Genomic DNA, 14,208 nt, shown 5'->3' with positions numbered 1-14,208 from the left:
GTGAAAACCGAGAAAAGGGACAGAGACTGATCATGCTTTCAGGAGAGAATGTGGAGAGCCAGAGCGACCACACTGCGTTTGGCTTAGTTGACCGGCCAGGGCAGGCGGAAGCACGCTCTAGCCAGTGAAAGTGGGGCCCAGCCGAGGGGCCCCGTCAGAGGAATTTCGGTTCCCACACCCGGGGACTCCAGGCCTCGACTACAGTTCTGCGTTCAAGCTCAGGGCCCTGGCACCGCCCATAGCGGGAGGCTGGATCGTACCATTATACCTTTGGAGGGGTAGGAGTGCGGCGAAGCCGGGCCCCGGGGGGAGGGCGGATGAGAGCTAATTATCCTCAAGATGACAGTGCATGCGAGGACATCATTTTCAAGTGAGTTCCCTTTTCTTTTGTCTCTCTGGGTCCTCTACTTCCTCGGGAAGGGGCAGGAACCCGGCCGCGCTCCCCCCTCGCGCCGTCCCACTTGGTACGTCCGCGGGGCGCGTAGGCGGGAGGCGTACTTAAAGTCGGCGCGGGAGGCGGGGCTGCTCAGTCCTCGCGGCGTCCCTTCGCAGTCGTCTGGAACCCTGTTGCTTGGCGGCCTGTGCGCGCGTGCGCGGACATGGCTTCAAACGGTATGTGAGGGCGCGAGGCGGCAATGGCGCGTCCCGGGGAGCCTTCGTTCCCTCCCAGCCAGACTTTTGAGTTTTCGGTGGGCCTGTGGTGGCGTGCGAGTGTGGGCTCCCGCACCTCTGTGGCGGGAAGCGGCGGGAGGAGGGCAGGGGAGGGTGGTGTCGCCATTTTGTTTGGCTCCTGTGGCGGCCTTTGGCGCGGAGTCTGAGGGCTCTCTGGGCCCTTCGACTCGGGGAGGGTGTGGAGAGGGACGCTGCCTGGCGACGTGGAGTGAGGGGAGAGGAAGCGCCAGGTCTCTCTAGCGGCGCCCCACCCCCTCCCTCCCGGCCTGCCGGGCCCCGCTTTGTCGCAGTGCTGCATCCGGGCACTTGGCGCGCGCACGCGCTCCTCTGGCCCCTCCCCCTTTCTCGGCGCGGTTTTTCCCCCTCGCCCGCCTCGAGTTGGTTTGGATTTTTTTTTTTTTTTTTTTTTTTTTTTTTTTGTCGCGAGACCCTCGGCGGAAGACTGCTGGTCCGGTGTTGGCCTCGCCCTGCTCCCCGGGTCCCTCGGGAGGGGGCGGGGCTGTCCTGTTCGCGCCTCCGGGCCGGAGCGAAAACGCTCCCAACTGGCCCGCGTGTCCGTGAGGTTGGGGAAAATGACGAACGGACTCAGGGATCCGGCCTGAGGGCTTTCCCGTTTCTGAATTTAGTTTTCCTGAGGCAGGAAGGAAACCAAAGGAGTCGCCTTCCGAGGCCACACCCTCTTGGCTGTCATTTTTTTTTTTTTTTTTTGCCTCCTGCGGGGGCAGACCCTGGGTTTCCTGCTCGAAGCCGAGCTACTGCTTACCGTCTTTGCTTCTCCATGCGCACGATAGGCGGGAGCACACTCGCTGGGAGCCACAGGTCTTGGAGCCTTGAGGCTACTTAGGGTCAAAGAGCTTTGCTGCCTTGTTTGGCTTTGTACTAAAACTCCCCTTTGCCTTAAGGTCTCCGAGGTTAGTCACAAGGTGAATGGATTTTTTTTTTAAAGGCATTTGTTTGGTGTTGGAGGGTCACAATTCTTCAGACTGCTTGGACTCGAACGGTGTGATAGCTCTGTGACTGTACAAGTTAATCTAATGGACTCCATGTGGTGTGTGTTGCAGGCCTTGGAAAGGCCGAGACGAAAATTTTTAAAGTTCAGGGACCGTCTGTGTTGTATTTTGAGACTTTTTGAAGAAAAAAATTGAACCGGGTGTGGGGGCACATACTGCTTTGATCCCAGGAATAGGGAGGCAGAGACGGGGATTTTTTGAGTCTGCATGGTGAGTTCCACATAGCTTGGTCCACATAGTGAGTTCGGGGGCAGTCAGAGGTATGTAATAGAAACTCCTGTCTCAAAAAAATCCAAAAACAAAAATTTTGACTATAAATACAGAAACAGTCCCATGGCAATGTTTTTAGATAATAGTTATCCACAGAAATATTTGTATGGTGCCTTGGACTGGTGTCACTGGTAGCTAGCTTAGCATGGCCCAGGCCCTGGCTTCTACCCAGAACAAAACAGAAATCTAAGACTTATTGGTGTCTAGGAATTTGTGTCTTTGCTTATTGTATTAAAACTTGTATTCAGTTTGCTTTCCTCACAACTGGTGTTTCATGAAGGACTTAATGCCTGCATGTTTTTGCAATGGCATTTTGTAGATTTAATGTGATCTGGAGTGCCTCGTACCTCTTTTTTTAAAGACAGGGTTTCTTTGTGTAGCCTTGGCTGTCCTGGAACTAGCTCTCCTGTATGTAGATCAGGCTGGCCTGGAACTCAGAAATCCACCTACCTCTGCTGGGATTAAGAGTTTGTCTCATCACCACTCTTCTTAGAGTGCCTAGTACTTAAGTTGAATTTAATTCTATTCCAGTCTTAACTAAAATTAACATGACTTTTTCCCCTTCTCATCTTTTACAGACTATACCCAACAAGCAACTCAAAGGTGAGTGTTGTTTCTGGGCTGGAGTTTGTAGGTGGTAAGGGTGGTCAGTGTAACTTGTGTTGTTTTTGTATGCTTTTTTTCTTTCAATTGAAGATAACTTTTCTGATCCTCTCCCCCTCCCCCCTCCTAGCTATGGGGCCTATCCTACCCAGCCTGGGCAGGGCTACTCCCAACAGAGCAATCAGCCCTATGGCCAGCAGAGTTACAGTGGCTATGGCCAGTCAGCTGACACTTCAGGATATGGCCAGAGCAGCTATGGTTCTTCTTATGGACAGACCCAAAACAGTGAGTCTCTTAGTGGAACAAATCTTCATTCATTTTTCTTCTGAATGTTAGTAATTGTTCTTAAACCTGAACAGTATTGAAAATCTCCTATTTCCCCTTGTCAGTCTGTAATTGTTAATTTCGTGATTAGTCTTTTTAAAACAAAATGGCTTGTAATTGTCTCTTTGTTAGATGATTTCCCCCATATATTCATTTTTGTGGAAAAGCAAGTTTCCTAAAGAGAACCAGTTTTAGGGTGGAAGAAAATGATTTGCTTGAAAATTTTTGAAGTTGGGCCGATACATGTGATTCACAAAGAGATGGTATTTGCCCTTAGATTCACAAGGGCAAAAATACTGTCCATATCAGCACATTAAAATTCAGCTAGTAGTGACCTTTTGTGCCATGATTACTGGCATGGGGAACCTGGATTTGGGATAGATAGAGTAACATGCCAGGTGGTTGGTAGCACACACCTTTAATCCCAGCACTCCAGGCAGGGGCAGATGAATCTGAGTTTGAGGCCATCCTAGTCTACAGAGTGATTTCCAGGGTAGCCAGGCTACACAGAGAAACCTTGTCTTGAGAAACCAAAATGAAAAGCCGGGGAGGGGTTGTGTGGGTGTGTGGAGAGATGGCCCAGCAGCAGTTAAGAACACTGGCTCCACTTCCAGAGGATCTGTGTTCATTTTCCAGCACCTACATGGCTTATAACTGTAACTCCAATCAAGGGATCTGATGCCCTCATCTGGACTCTGAGGGCACCAGGCAGGCAAAACATCCCAGCATTTGGGGAGCAGAAACAGGCTAATCTGAGGTGGAGGCCAACCTGAGCTACATAGACCTTGTTTAAAAGAAAACAGAAAACAAAAAAAAAAAAAAACAGCAAAAATGGTAGTCAACATCAAAGCACCAATTAAAGACATTTTTGTTTTGAGACAAAGTCTTATGTTGGGCAGGCTGGCCAGATACATGTGTATTTGGGGATGGCCTTGAACTGTTAGAATCAAAGGTATAGTTGGTTTATATGGTACTGAAGATGAAACCCAGAGCTTGTGTATACTAAGCAAGCACTCTGTCAGCTAAGCTACATCCCCAGCTCACTCCTCCTCTGCTTGAAACAGTTCTACATTGTAGGCATGAAACACTGGATTTGGTGAGTTTCAAAATTTACAGAGGAGTTTTTGTTTTTGTTTTCAAAACAGGATTTCTCTGTGTAGTCTTGACTGTCCTTGAACTCGATCTCCCTGCCTCTGTATCCTGAGTTCTGGGATTAAAGGCGAGTGCCATTACTGCCTGGCTCTACAGAAGTTTTTTTTTTTTTTAAACTAGGCAGTCATTATGATTTCTGTATTTTTTATTTATTTTGTGTGAGTTCAGGCATGCTTGTTTACGTGTTGCATATGTATAGGTCAAAGGACAGCTTTCTAGGGTTAACTTTTATGATAGTTCTGGTTCTGGTGATTGAACCCAGGTTGATAAGACTTTCACAGCGCAGGGCGGTGGTGGCACACGCCTTTAATCCCAAAACTTGGGAGGCAGAGGCAGGTGGATTTCTGTGAGTTCGAGGCCAGCCTGGTCTACCAAGCGAGTTCCAAGACAGGCTCTAAAACAATACAGAGAAACCCTGTCGGTTTAAAAAAAAATGATAGTTTCATTAAGATGCCAAGATTGGCCATAAACTAACCTTGCTGCCCCAGTCTCCTGGTAGCTGGCCTTTGTCAGTAAATTGCTTACTAGCTGACCTACTTTTTAAGTAATGGGTGAGTGCTGGGAGGTATATAATGTTTTAAGTTATTCCTTGCCGCATGCCGCCTTATGTTGACCTGGAACTGGATATGTAGACCAGTTTGGCATCAATCAGGGGAGATAATCTGCCTCTGTCTCCCAAATGCTGGGATTAAAGAGTACAACTATACCTGGCTTTTTTTTTTTTTTTTTTAATCTTTTTGGTTTTTTCGAGACAGGGTTTCTCTGTAGCTGTGAAACCTGTCCTGGCACTCTCTCTGTAGACCAGGCTGACCAACAGAGATCCGCCTGCTTTTGCCTCCCAAGTGCTGGGATTAAAGGTGTGTGCCACCAATGCCCAGCTTTTTTTTTCCTTTATAGCATTTGTAACCCTGTTTTCTTTGTAGCAGGCTATGGCACTCAGTCAGCTCCCCAGGGATATGGTTCCACTGGAGGCTATGGCAGCAGCCAAAGTTCCCAATCTTCTTATGGGCAACAGTCCTCCTACCCTGGCTATGGCCAACAGCCAGCTCCTAGCAGCACCTCAGGAAGGTAAGGTAGTATGGGTGTGAATAAGGCCAGAAAATGGTGGTGAATTGTTTGATCTCTGAGGAGTAAAGAAAGGGAATGGACTAAAAGTGAAGCAAGTGTTTGGCTGTTTTGCAGCATAATTCTGGTTTTCTTTGTTTTCCACTTAGTTATGGTGGCAGTTCTCAGAGCAGCAGCTATGGACAGCCCCAGAGTGGAGGCTATGGCCAACAGTCTGGCTATGGTGGACAGCAGCAAAGCTATGGACAACAACAAAGCTCCTACAACCCACCTCAGGGTTATGGACAACAGAACCAATACAACAGCAGCAGTGGAGGTGGTGGAGGGGGTGGTGGAGGTGAGAAAGTGTCTTCAGTTTTGCCTCCTTACTCTATGAATTTGCCCCTTTTCTTGTTTACTAAGTTTCTAATTTTTATCATTGACCATTTATTTCCATACTTCCTATCCTCTCACTTGTTGCTGACAATTGAAACAGAAGTTTGTATATGCTAAGTAGTGCTAAGCTTTTTTTAAAGCATTATTACTAACTTTTTTTTTTTTTTTTAAAAGGCAACTATGGCCAAGATCAGTCCTCCATGAGTGGTGGCGGCGGCGGTGGCTATGGCAATCAGGACCAGAGTGGTGGCGGCGGTGGTGGCTACGGGGGAGGCCAGCAGGACCGTGGGGGCCGTGGCAGGGGCGGTGGAGGTGGTTACAACCGAAGCAGTGGTGGCTATGAACCCAGAGGCCGTGGAGGTGGCAGAGGAGGCAGAGGCGGCATGGGGTAGGTGTTTCGTGAGTCAGGGAGTACCTTCTGTGGGGGAGTGATGCATGGATCTCCCTTGAAGTCAGTCCCTAGTGCATGGTTAGTATTGTTTTCTGGGGATATGTAAGGGCTTCAATTTGTGGGCAGTAGTGTTTCTTTGTATATTCCTATTATGTTTTTGTGAGAATTTGGGAGCCAAAATCCCATTTACAGCTCTTGAGTAGAGATTTGAGTATTGGTTCATTTATTTCTAAAGAAAAAGAATATACATAGATACATGTGGATTGTCATTGTTATCTCAGGCAAAAAAAAACTTGGGAGTAAAGACTTCTCTGCAAGGGAAACCTATTAATCCCATTCCTGGGAAATATTAGGGGAAACTTGTCCTGTGTATTCCCATGTGTCCTCCAGGGGAGTTGGTAATAATGGTAAACTTGACCTCAGCTTCTAGGAATTGGCTATTTACTCATCCATATTCTGTAGTTACTTGAATCCGTGAGCCTGATTTGCACTAATTTGACTGATTTTGTGTGTGACTTGGTTCATTTATGGGGTCTTCTGACTGAAGTGTGCAAACTTTTGGGGCAAAATAGACTTGACAGTGGTACTCTGCTTTCTTATTCCACTGTCCATCTTTTCTCGGTCAGTTAAAATGAGCTTGTCCAACTGGATCTCTCCTTGTTAAAGTAAAACCTTAGATTTGATGTTAAAACAGTTTGTCAAATCTCTTGGTGACTTTGAAGGACCCTGTTACTTCCCTTGAATGGGGAAAAAAATGTCAGTCATATGTTCCTTTTTTTGGAAAATAGTAGGTTTTTTTTTGAGTTTGTACGTGGTAAGTATTCAGAGGTGGGTGGGGGAAGTCTCAAGAAACATGGAAAAGTGGAAAAAACTAGTTGTGTGCGTGTGTTTAATGCAAAACTTTAAAAAGAAAAGCAACTGTTATGTGACTGTTAACTTGCTCTGCATTTTATGTGCCACAGGTATGAAAGGTGACATTGCAAAATACTCCGCTCTTCTCACAGTGTAGAAGGGGTGACCCCGGGGGTAAAGGGTGATCAAAAACAGCTCAGTAGTTAGGGCTTAGCTGAGTTTGTCTTGCTCTAAGGGAAAATTGCCTTTGGTTATGACTTTTTATGGAATGGGGTTGGGTCTGCTTGCTGCTTTCAAAGCAAAAACCACACAAACAAAATGTGTTCAGGGCTATCCCAGGGGCCTGGTGTGAAATGTCTTCTGGGTAATTTGGGGTAGATCTTTTAAACCAACTGCTGGGTTGTCCACCACTTGCAACAAGAGGAAAAAAAAATCTACGTCAGAAGAACAACCAAGGAAAAATGAGCTTTTTTTTCCAGGGGATATAGATACATCTTTTTAAAGCAAAATCCTTAACTGTGTCTGAGAAATTGCACACGTGTGTGTGTGATAAGCTCAAAGGTCAGACAAGGGTGGTCAGGAAGGGGTATATTTTAGTAGCCACTTGAATCTTTTTCCCAAAACACCTGCCCATGTTTGGGAATGTTAAAATAAAAAAAACAAAAACAAAAGCAAAACAAAACCCTTTTGTAGCTGTTGGAAGCTTCATGTCCTTTCTTCTAACTTGTCTTCTCCAGCGGAAGTGACCGTGGTGGCTTCAATAAATTTGGTGGTAAGTGAACAGAGTTTCCAAAATTCCCAACTCCCAGCAATGCTTTGTCTGATTGTTCATTTGCAGATGTCTTAGCTTGTTAAGTGTCAAAGGTTTCTAAAGTATTTGTAACCACCTCCAGAAAGGGGGTGGGGTAGAATGCCACCTGCTGCCAGATGTGTGCTGACCTGGAGGCAGGCTTACTACTAAATTGGTTTTACTCAAGTTCATAGAATTTTTAGTAGGCCTCTTGATGGGTGTTGCCACGGCTAGCACTTAGTGACCACACCATCACGAGCAACTGGAGAGTGTTCTGGAACATGTGGTGCCAACTTGGCTTTAGGATCCTTTTGATCAGTGTGTCCAAGGAGAGGACGAGTGTGTGTGTGTGTGTGTGTGTGTGTGTGTGTGTGTGTGTGTGTGTGTACACAACCTCCCAAATACTTTACTCAGGGAGAGGGACATGAACTGTTGCCCTGCCCTGAGGATGGTAAAGTTGGTATATATGTTTATATTAAATACTAAGTGATGTCAATGCAATTCTACATATGTACTCATACAAGCACATAGAAACTAGATCTGGGAAGGAAGGTGTGGACTGCTTCAAGAAATATCTTGAGAGCATGTGTTGCTCATGGGAAATAACCAGGTTTAAAACAGCACAAACTTGAATTCATGGAAAAATGGCAAATTTGAGAAGTCTCCCAGTAAGCTGGAACTTTTCTGGTTGTTAAACAAAATGGTTTTTCTTCGATTTGTCTAAACACTTAAAGCCAAAGGCTTGGGTTCATGACTTAGGTGTTATTGTGTACAGGTACAATATTTATATATGACGAATTTAGATAAACATTGGTCAAAGATGGTGTCTGGGAAAAAAATATAGGCTGTATTATGAAAATAAGATTTCTGGTCTATTCCCTAGGACATGCTTTTAAACTACAATATAGCTACTATGTATGTTATTTTCCTGTTGCTTTGGGGAAACAACATGGTTAAGAATGGTTTTCAAGATGAAATTAAAGATTGTTCTACAAGGGTTGTCTTTGGTGGTAAAAGTTTGGAGAAACTGGATGGATGCACATCACATTGCTGGTGTTGAGCTTATGTCTCTCTGGTGAGAGAACAGGGCCAAGTTATGTATGAGTTGGTTGATAATTTAAATGAGTTACTGAGTTTGTACTGCCCCTACTCCCATCTGTGCTGAGGGCATTTCCCAGCCCTAGCTGGGGGAGAGAGCATTTGAAGTGTGGCATTATCCCTGTGGGAACTCAAAAGTAACAAATCTTAAGAAAGGGGCCTGTGTTGTCTCCCTGAGACCCGCCTAGAGTTTTCTCCACTGGGCAGGCCCCAGGGTAGGGTTTGGAGAGGCTGGAAGCAATTACCTGATACATTGCAAGAATTTGGATTAGATGTTAATTTGTTGCCTATCTGTCCTTTTCTGTTGGCTAATGACTTCCTTTCCTTGTTTTTGTTTTCTTTTTTTTCATGTAACTAAGGCCCTCGGGATCAAGGATCACGTCATGATTCTGGTGAGTTGATGGTTTTCATGCAGTGTTCACCTGGATATTCTTTGAAACAACTGAAAAACTGGAGAGAAGGGAAGGAGTTTAGCTGTACCTGGTCAGTGGTGGTTTATATGAATACCAGAAATACTGGATCCAGCGGTCTAGGATGAGTCTGGTAATTGTTATTTCTAGTGAGTCCCAGGTGATGCTTTGGCTGCTACAGGCCTTGCTTAAAAGGTGTTCATTCAAAGTTAGTAGTGGTGTTTTTTTTTTGAGGCAGGGTTTTTCTTTAACAACCCTGACTGTCCTGTAACTCACTATGTAGACCAGGCTGTCCTGGAATTCAAAAAATCTTCCAAGTGCTGGGGTTAGAGGAGTGTTTCACTGTGTCCCCCAGTGTGAAATTTTTTTGTTTTAAACTAAGGAGTCTTGAAGTAAACGTTGGGAAACTGGTTTCTGTATGAGGTGTCAAGGATAGTTACGAGATTAAACTTAACATTTTAAAAGAAGGTACATGAATATTTGAATATTAGAATAAGGATGGATTGTTTTGGATTATATTGTCTGCATCAGTGATTCTCAACTTCCCTAATAATGTGATCCCAGTCATAGTTATTTTCACTGCTACTTCATAACTAAAATTTTTCTAAAGTTGTAAATTGTAAATAACGGTTTTCCTATGGTCTTAGGCGACTCCTGTGAAAGGGTTGCTTGATCCCTAAAGGGTTTGTGACTCATAGATTGAGAACCATTGGCTTACATAATAGTTGCATAGTTGGTCAGAATTCTGAGCATTTCTCTTGAAATCTTTAATAGCAAATACTTAAGTGCTGTTGATATACCTAACCTTTGTCTTTCCTATGCTCTCCAATTTTCCTTTGATCCCATGGTGAACAAGCAGAACAGGATAATTCAGACAACAACACCATCTTTGTGCAAGGCCTGGGAGAGAATGTTACAATTGAATCTGTGGCTGATTACTTCAAGCAGATTGGAATTATTAAGGTACTTATAAAGCAGGTGCTTCCTATTTACAGGCTTTCAGGTTTTACTTGTTATTAAAAAGCAGTCTTGGTGTGTGGTGGCAACTTCATATGCCTTTAATCCCAGCACAATGGAGGCAGAGGCCAGTGGATCTCTTGAGTTCCAAGAAAATGCTATACAGAAAGATGGAGGTAGAAAAAAAAAGTAAAGGTCTTGTTAATTGTTAGTAGTAACAATTTTGTTGACTTTTTTTTTTTTTTTTAGTGAAATGTTGGGATTGCAAGTGTGTGCACCTCTTATGTCTGGCAAAGCCAAAGCCTAAATGGTTGTTGCCACCTTAATTTATTGAGCAAAAAACCATTTTGTTGGTACTTTCCTAAGAGAAACCATAAAAAGATAGGCCTGATAAAAGGGGGCTCAACGGCACAGTTTAAACCAGGTCTTAAACTTTTCAGTTATGGCAGGTAGGGAGAGTAATTGAGAAGAGGGAACCCAGAGTTTGGAAGTATGTCTTGGAGAAGATGGAGGTCTGTTTCAATAGGTTCTACATTGGCAAATTGAAACAACTTTGTTAGTTTTGAACTTGGTATACCAGTACTTTGTAACTATAGAACCATATTCTAAAACAACATAACTATAGCATGCTACTATTTGGGTACTGAAAGTTAAGTGAAGTTTTGCTGCCATGCTGGAGATTGGGCCTGTGCCATCATGGTTGCTTAAGAAAGTACTGTAACCACTGAGTGCACTCAGCATGTAGGGATGCTTTAGAACAATGAGCTGTGTGTAGGTTATATAAATTGATGATTTCTTTTGTTTTGTTTAGACAAATAAGAAAACTGGACAGCCTATGATTAACTTGTATACAGACAGGGAAACTGGCAAGCTGAAGGGTGAGGCAACAGTCTCATTTGATGACCCACCTTCTGCTAAAGCAGCTATTGACTGGTTTGATGGTATGTAGAAGATGATGGAGGTGGATGGTGGGGCTTTGAAACAGGGTCTGTTTGAGTAGTTTGGATCTGATGGCACCTCGTCTTTAATATTGTATATGGAGAGACCTGTGGCATTCAGAGAGCAATTTGGAGTGATCTGTTTGGTTCTTGTAACATATGGGTCATGAGGGTGGAACTTGGGTGATCAGAGCTTGGCAACAATCAGCTTTACCTGCTGAGCCGTCTTACAGGCACTTTGTAATTTCCCTGTAGTCTCCTTTGTTCCCATTAGTTTATAAATCTTTTTAAGAAGCAGTTTACTCTTAAGATTTTAAAAAAATTTTTCCCATATTTATTTTGTGTGCATTGGTATTTTGCCTGCATATATGTCTGTGAGGGTGTGGGATCCCTTGGAACTGTAGTTAAAGGTAGTGGTGTGTTGCCATGTGGATGCTGGGGATTAAATTCAGAGAGTAGCTAGTGCTCTTAACCACTGAGCCATCTCTCCGGCCCATTTCTCTTAGGTTTTAAAAAGTGTTTCAGATCTTTAGGTCTTTCAATTCTCTCACCATTTACTATATATCTGTGTAGGCATGTTCATGCCGTGGTATAGGCATTGAGGTCCGTGCACAAACCATGTGAAGTTAATTCTCTCTCCACAGTGTGTGCTCATGAGATTGAATTTAGGCAAAGCATTCACCCACCAAGCCATCTTGCCCTGGGGATCTAAAGCAGGCCCTTCTATAATTCATCCACCTTTATTTCTTTAGGTAAAGAATTCTCTGGGAATCCTATTAAGGTTTCATTTGCTACCCGCCGAGCCGATTTTAATAGGGGTGGTGGAAATGGTCGTGGAGGCCGAGGTCGAGGAGGTGAGCCATTTACTTCATTTACTTTTTCTGTTTTGAAGAGGTGATGGAACACAATGTGGAAGGTGAGGAAAAGAAATTTGGAAAAGGTAGGCTAACCAAACTAAGAAATCATAATTCTGTTTGTATAGGACCCATGGGCCGTGGAGGCTACGGAGGAGGTGGCAGTGGTGGCGGTGGCCGGGGAGGATTCCCCAGTGGAGGTGGTGGAGGTGGTGGACAGCAACGAGCTGGGGACTGGAAGTGTCCTAATCCGTGAGTGAATTTGACTTTTTCCTCCAAAGTTCTTAAGATTATTATCTTGATACTAGGTTAAGAGTTAGGAAGATTTTTTTTTTTTTAAATGAGATTTTGTAGATGGAAGATTGAGTTAATAGTTTATTTAGGGAAGGTTAAGAGTCTTCAAAGTAAATACCTAGAACTTTGGAGAGTATAGATAAAATGCCATGACCAGGGCAATTTATAAAGGAAGTGTTTAATTTGAGGCTCACAGTTGAGAGGGTCAAAGTGGATACTCATCGTGGCGGTGATGGGTGACTCCTGTGCAGACATATTGGAGTGAGGGTAAGAGTTCAAACATTAATTACTAAAATGTGTTTTGAACTGAACTGTGGCAAACATTTTAACCATGGAAAAGGAGGCCATAGTGGGAAAAGGGTTTAGTAATACTTTTAGTCTAGGTTTAATAATACTTTTGTTTTGCCTTGGAGTCTTGTGAATTCATGTTCTGGACTGCACTCTTCCAAATTAATTCCCTTTCATTTCTTTAGTACATGTGAGAATATGAACTTCTCTTGGAGAAATGAATGCAACCAGTGTAAGGCCCCTAAGCCAGATGGCCCAGGAGGGGGACCAGGAGGTTCTCATATGGGTAAGAAGGGAGCAGAGCTGGTTATAGAAGTCCAAGAAGACTTTGTTTTTGATTTGGAAAGGTAGTGGGAAGGAAGGTAGAAGCATGAGGCTGATATGTCATTTCTTCTGTCCTAGGGGGTAACTATGGAGATGATCGCCGTGGCAGAGGAGGCTATGATCGGGGCGGCTACCGGGGCCGAGGCGGGGACCGAGGGGGCTTCAGAGGGGGCCGGGGTGGTGGGGACAGAGGCGGTTTTGGCCCTGGCAAGATGGACTCAAGGTGAGTAAGTCTATATCAAAACAAAAAACAGCAATTGGTTGGAGTTGGGAGGAAATAAGATTTTGCTGAGTGATTTCCTAGGAAAGGACAGCTCTCAGCTGGTTTACATTATTGGGAAGGGGGAGTAGAAGAATTAGGAACCCAGTCTTAAGGTTATTTTGCTTAAGAAACGTCATTTGGGTAGCAGGGACAAGTAGGATATTTGAAGGTTGTATGCTTGGATGGTCTGGTAATTCATATCTAACAATTCTTTCAGGGGTGAGCACAGACAGGATCGCAGGGAGAGGCCATATTAGCCCAGCTTCTGAAGTTCTGAAGAACAGCTCTTCTTCCTGTACCCAGTGTTACCCTTGTTATTTTGTAAACTTTCAATTCAGGATTGCCCATGGATTTTTTTTGTGTGTGTGTCAGACTACCGTAATTGTAACCGTATCTCTGGTTCCCATTAAAAACCATCATTTTAGTTAAATTCTGTTGCTGACCCCAGTTTACTTTCTGGAGGATTGGTCTGTGTTAGGAATGTGGGGAACTAATCCCTAGTCCCCTCAGATCATCTTGCATAGCAGGAATTTGAATCATTTGTTTTTGCCTAGCATCATCTTGATTCGGTCTTGAAAAGATAAAAGAATGCTTAAGTGGTTTCTAGGAAAGCGGTAAATGATGGGTACTTAGTTTTCAGAAAAAGGACGGTGCATACAGTGGGTCACTTTAACATCTTCCTAAATCTTAACATCTGTGGGTCATTGGTATTTTGATATTTGATTCTTTGAACTTAGTCATATTTCAGCTAGGATTATAGGACTCTGGTAATTGTATAGCCCTGGCTTATCTAAAACTGCCTCCTGGTTACTAGGATTAAAGGCATGTGCTATTTCTGGTTACAATATCTAGTTGGTTTTTTTTTGTTTTTCAAGACAGGGTTTCTCTGTAGCTTTGGAGCCTGCCCTAAAACTCGCTCTCTTTTTTTTTTTTTTCTTTTGGTTTTTTAAGACAGGGTTTCTCTGTGGCTTTGGAGGCTGTCCTGGAACTAGCTCTGTAGACCAGACTGGTCTTAATTCACAGAGATCCTCCTGCCTCTGCCTCCTGAGTGCTGGGCATGCCCCATCTTCTCCCAGCTTTACAATTCCTCTTTTTAAGAAAAGTTGAGGGCTGGAGAGATGACTCAGAGGTTAAGAGCACCGACTGCTCTTACAGGGGTCCTGAGTTCAATTCACAGCAACCACATGGTGACTCATAACCATCTGTTATGAGATCTGGTGCCCTCTTCTGGTGTACAGATACACAACGGAAGCAGAATGTTGTATACATAATAAATATT

General features: G+C 44.1%; 1 protein-coding gene across 2 annotated transcripts; it reads left to right on the top strand.

Moving 5' to 3' along the window:
• The first annotated feature begins 486 nt into the window (after positions 1–486).
• Fus (FUS RNA binding protein) lies at positions 487–13,359 on the top strand. 2 transcript variants are annotated; one of them, XM_035442180.1, is made up of 15 exons: positions 487–612; positions 2,531–2,555; positions 2,686–2,840; positions 4,958–5,099; positions 5,246–5,433; positions 5,646–5,859; positions 7,452–7,486; positions 8,962–8,994; positions 9,872–9,975; positions 10,781–10,910; positions 11,660–11,761; positions 11,890–12,013; positions 12,529–12,629; positions 12,746–12,890; positions 13,147–13,359. In XM_035442180.1, exons 1-15 carry the CDS (start codon positions 600–602, stop codon positions 13,184–13,186), a joined length of 1,551 nt encoding a protein of 516 aa, XP_035298071.1. In that variant the 5' UTR covers positions 487–599; the 3' UTR covers positions 13,187–13,359. The 2 variants fall into 2 exon arrangements, with proteins under 2 accessions (XP_035298071.1, XP_027260321.1); XM_027404520.2 differs by having other exon boundaries at positions 488–612; positions 4,955–5,099.
• Positions 13,360–14,208: the final 849 nt, after the last annotated feature.

The sequence above is a fragment of the Cricetulus griseus genome, chromosome 3 (genome assembly GCF_003668045.3).
Source record: "Cricetulus griseus strain 17A/GY chromosome 3, alternate assembly CriGri-PICRH-1.0, whole genome shotgun sequence".
Taxonomy (NCBI): Eukaryota; Metazoa; Chordata; class Mammalia; order Rodentia; family Cricetidae; genus Cricetulus; species Cricetulus griseus.
The sequence above is the reverse complement of the archived record's forward strand: the minus strand, read 5'-3'. Positions and strand labels throughout refer to the sequence as shown.

Bases quoted from the DNA above. Each gene is read 5' to 3' on its own strand.
- Fus (XM_027404520.2), top strand. The intron at 7,487-8,961 runs GTAAGTGAACAG...CATGTAACTAAG, and splicing joins TGGCTTCAATAAATTTGGTG to GCCCTCGGGATCAAGGATCA. The intron at 12,891-13,146 runs GTGAGTAAGTCT...CAATTCTTTCAG, and splicing joins CCTGGCAAGATGGACTCAAG to GGGTGAGCACAGACAGGATC.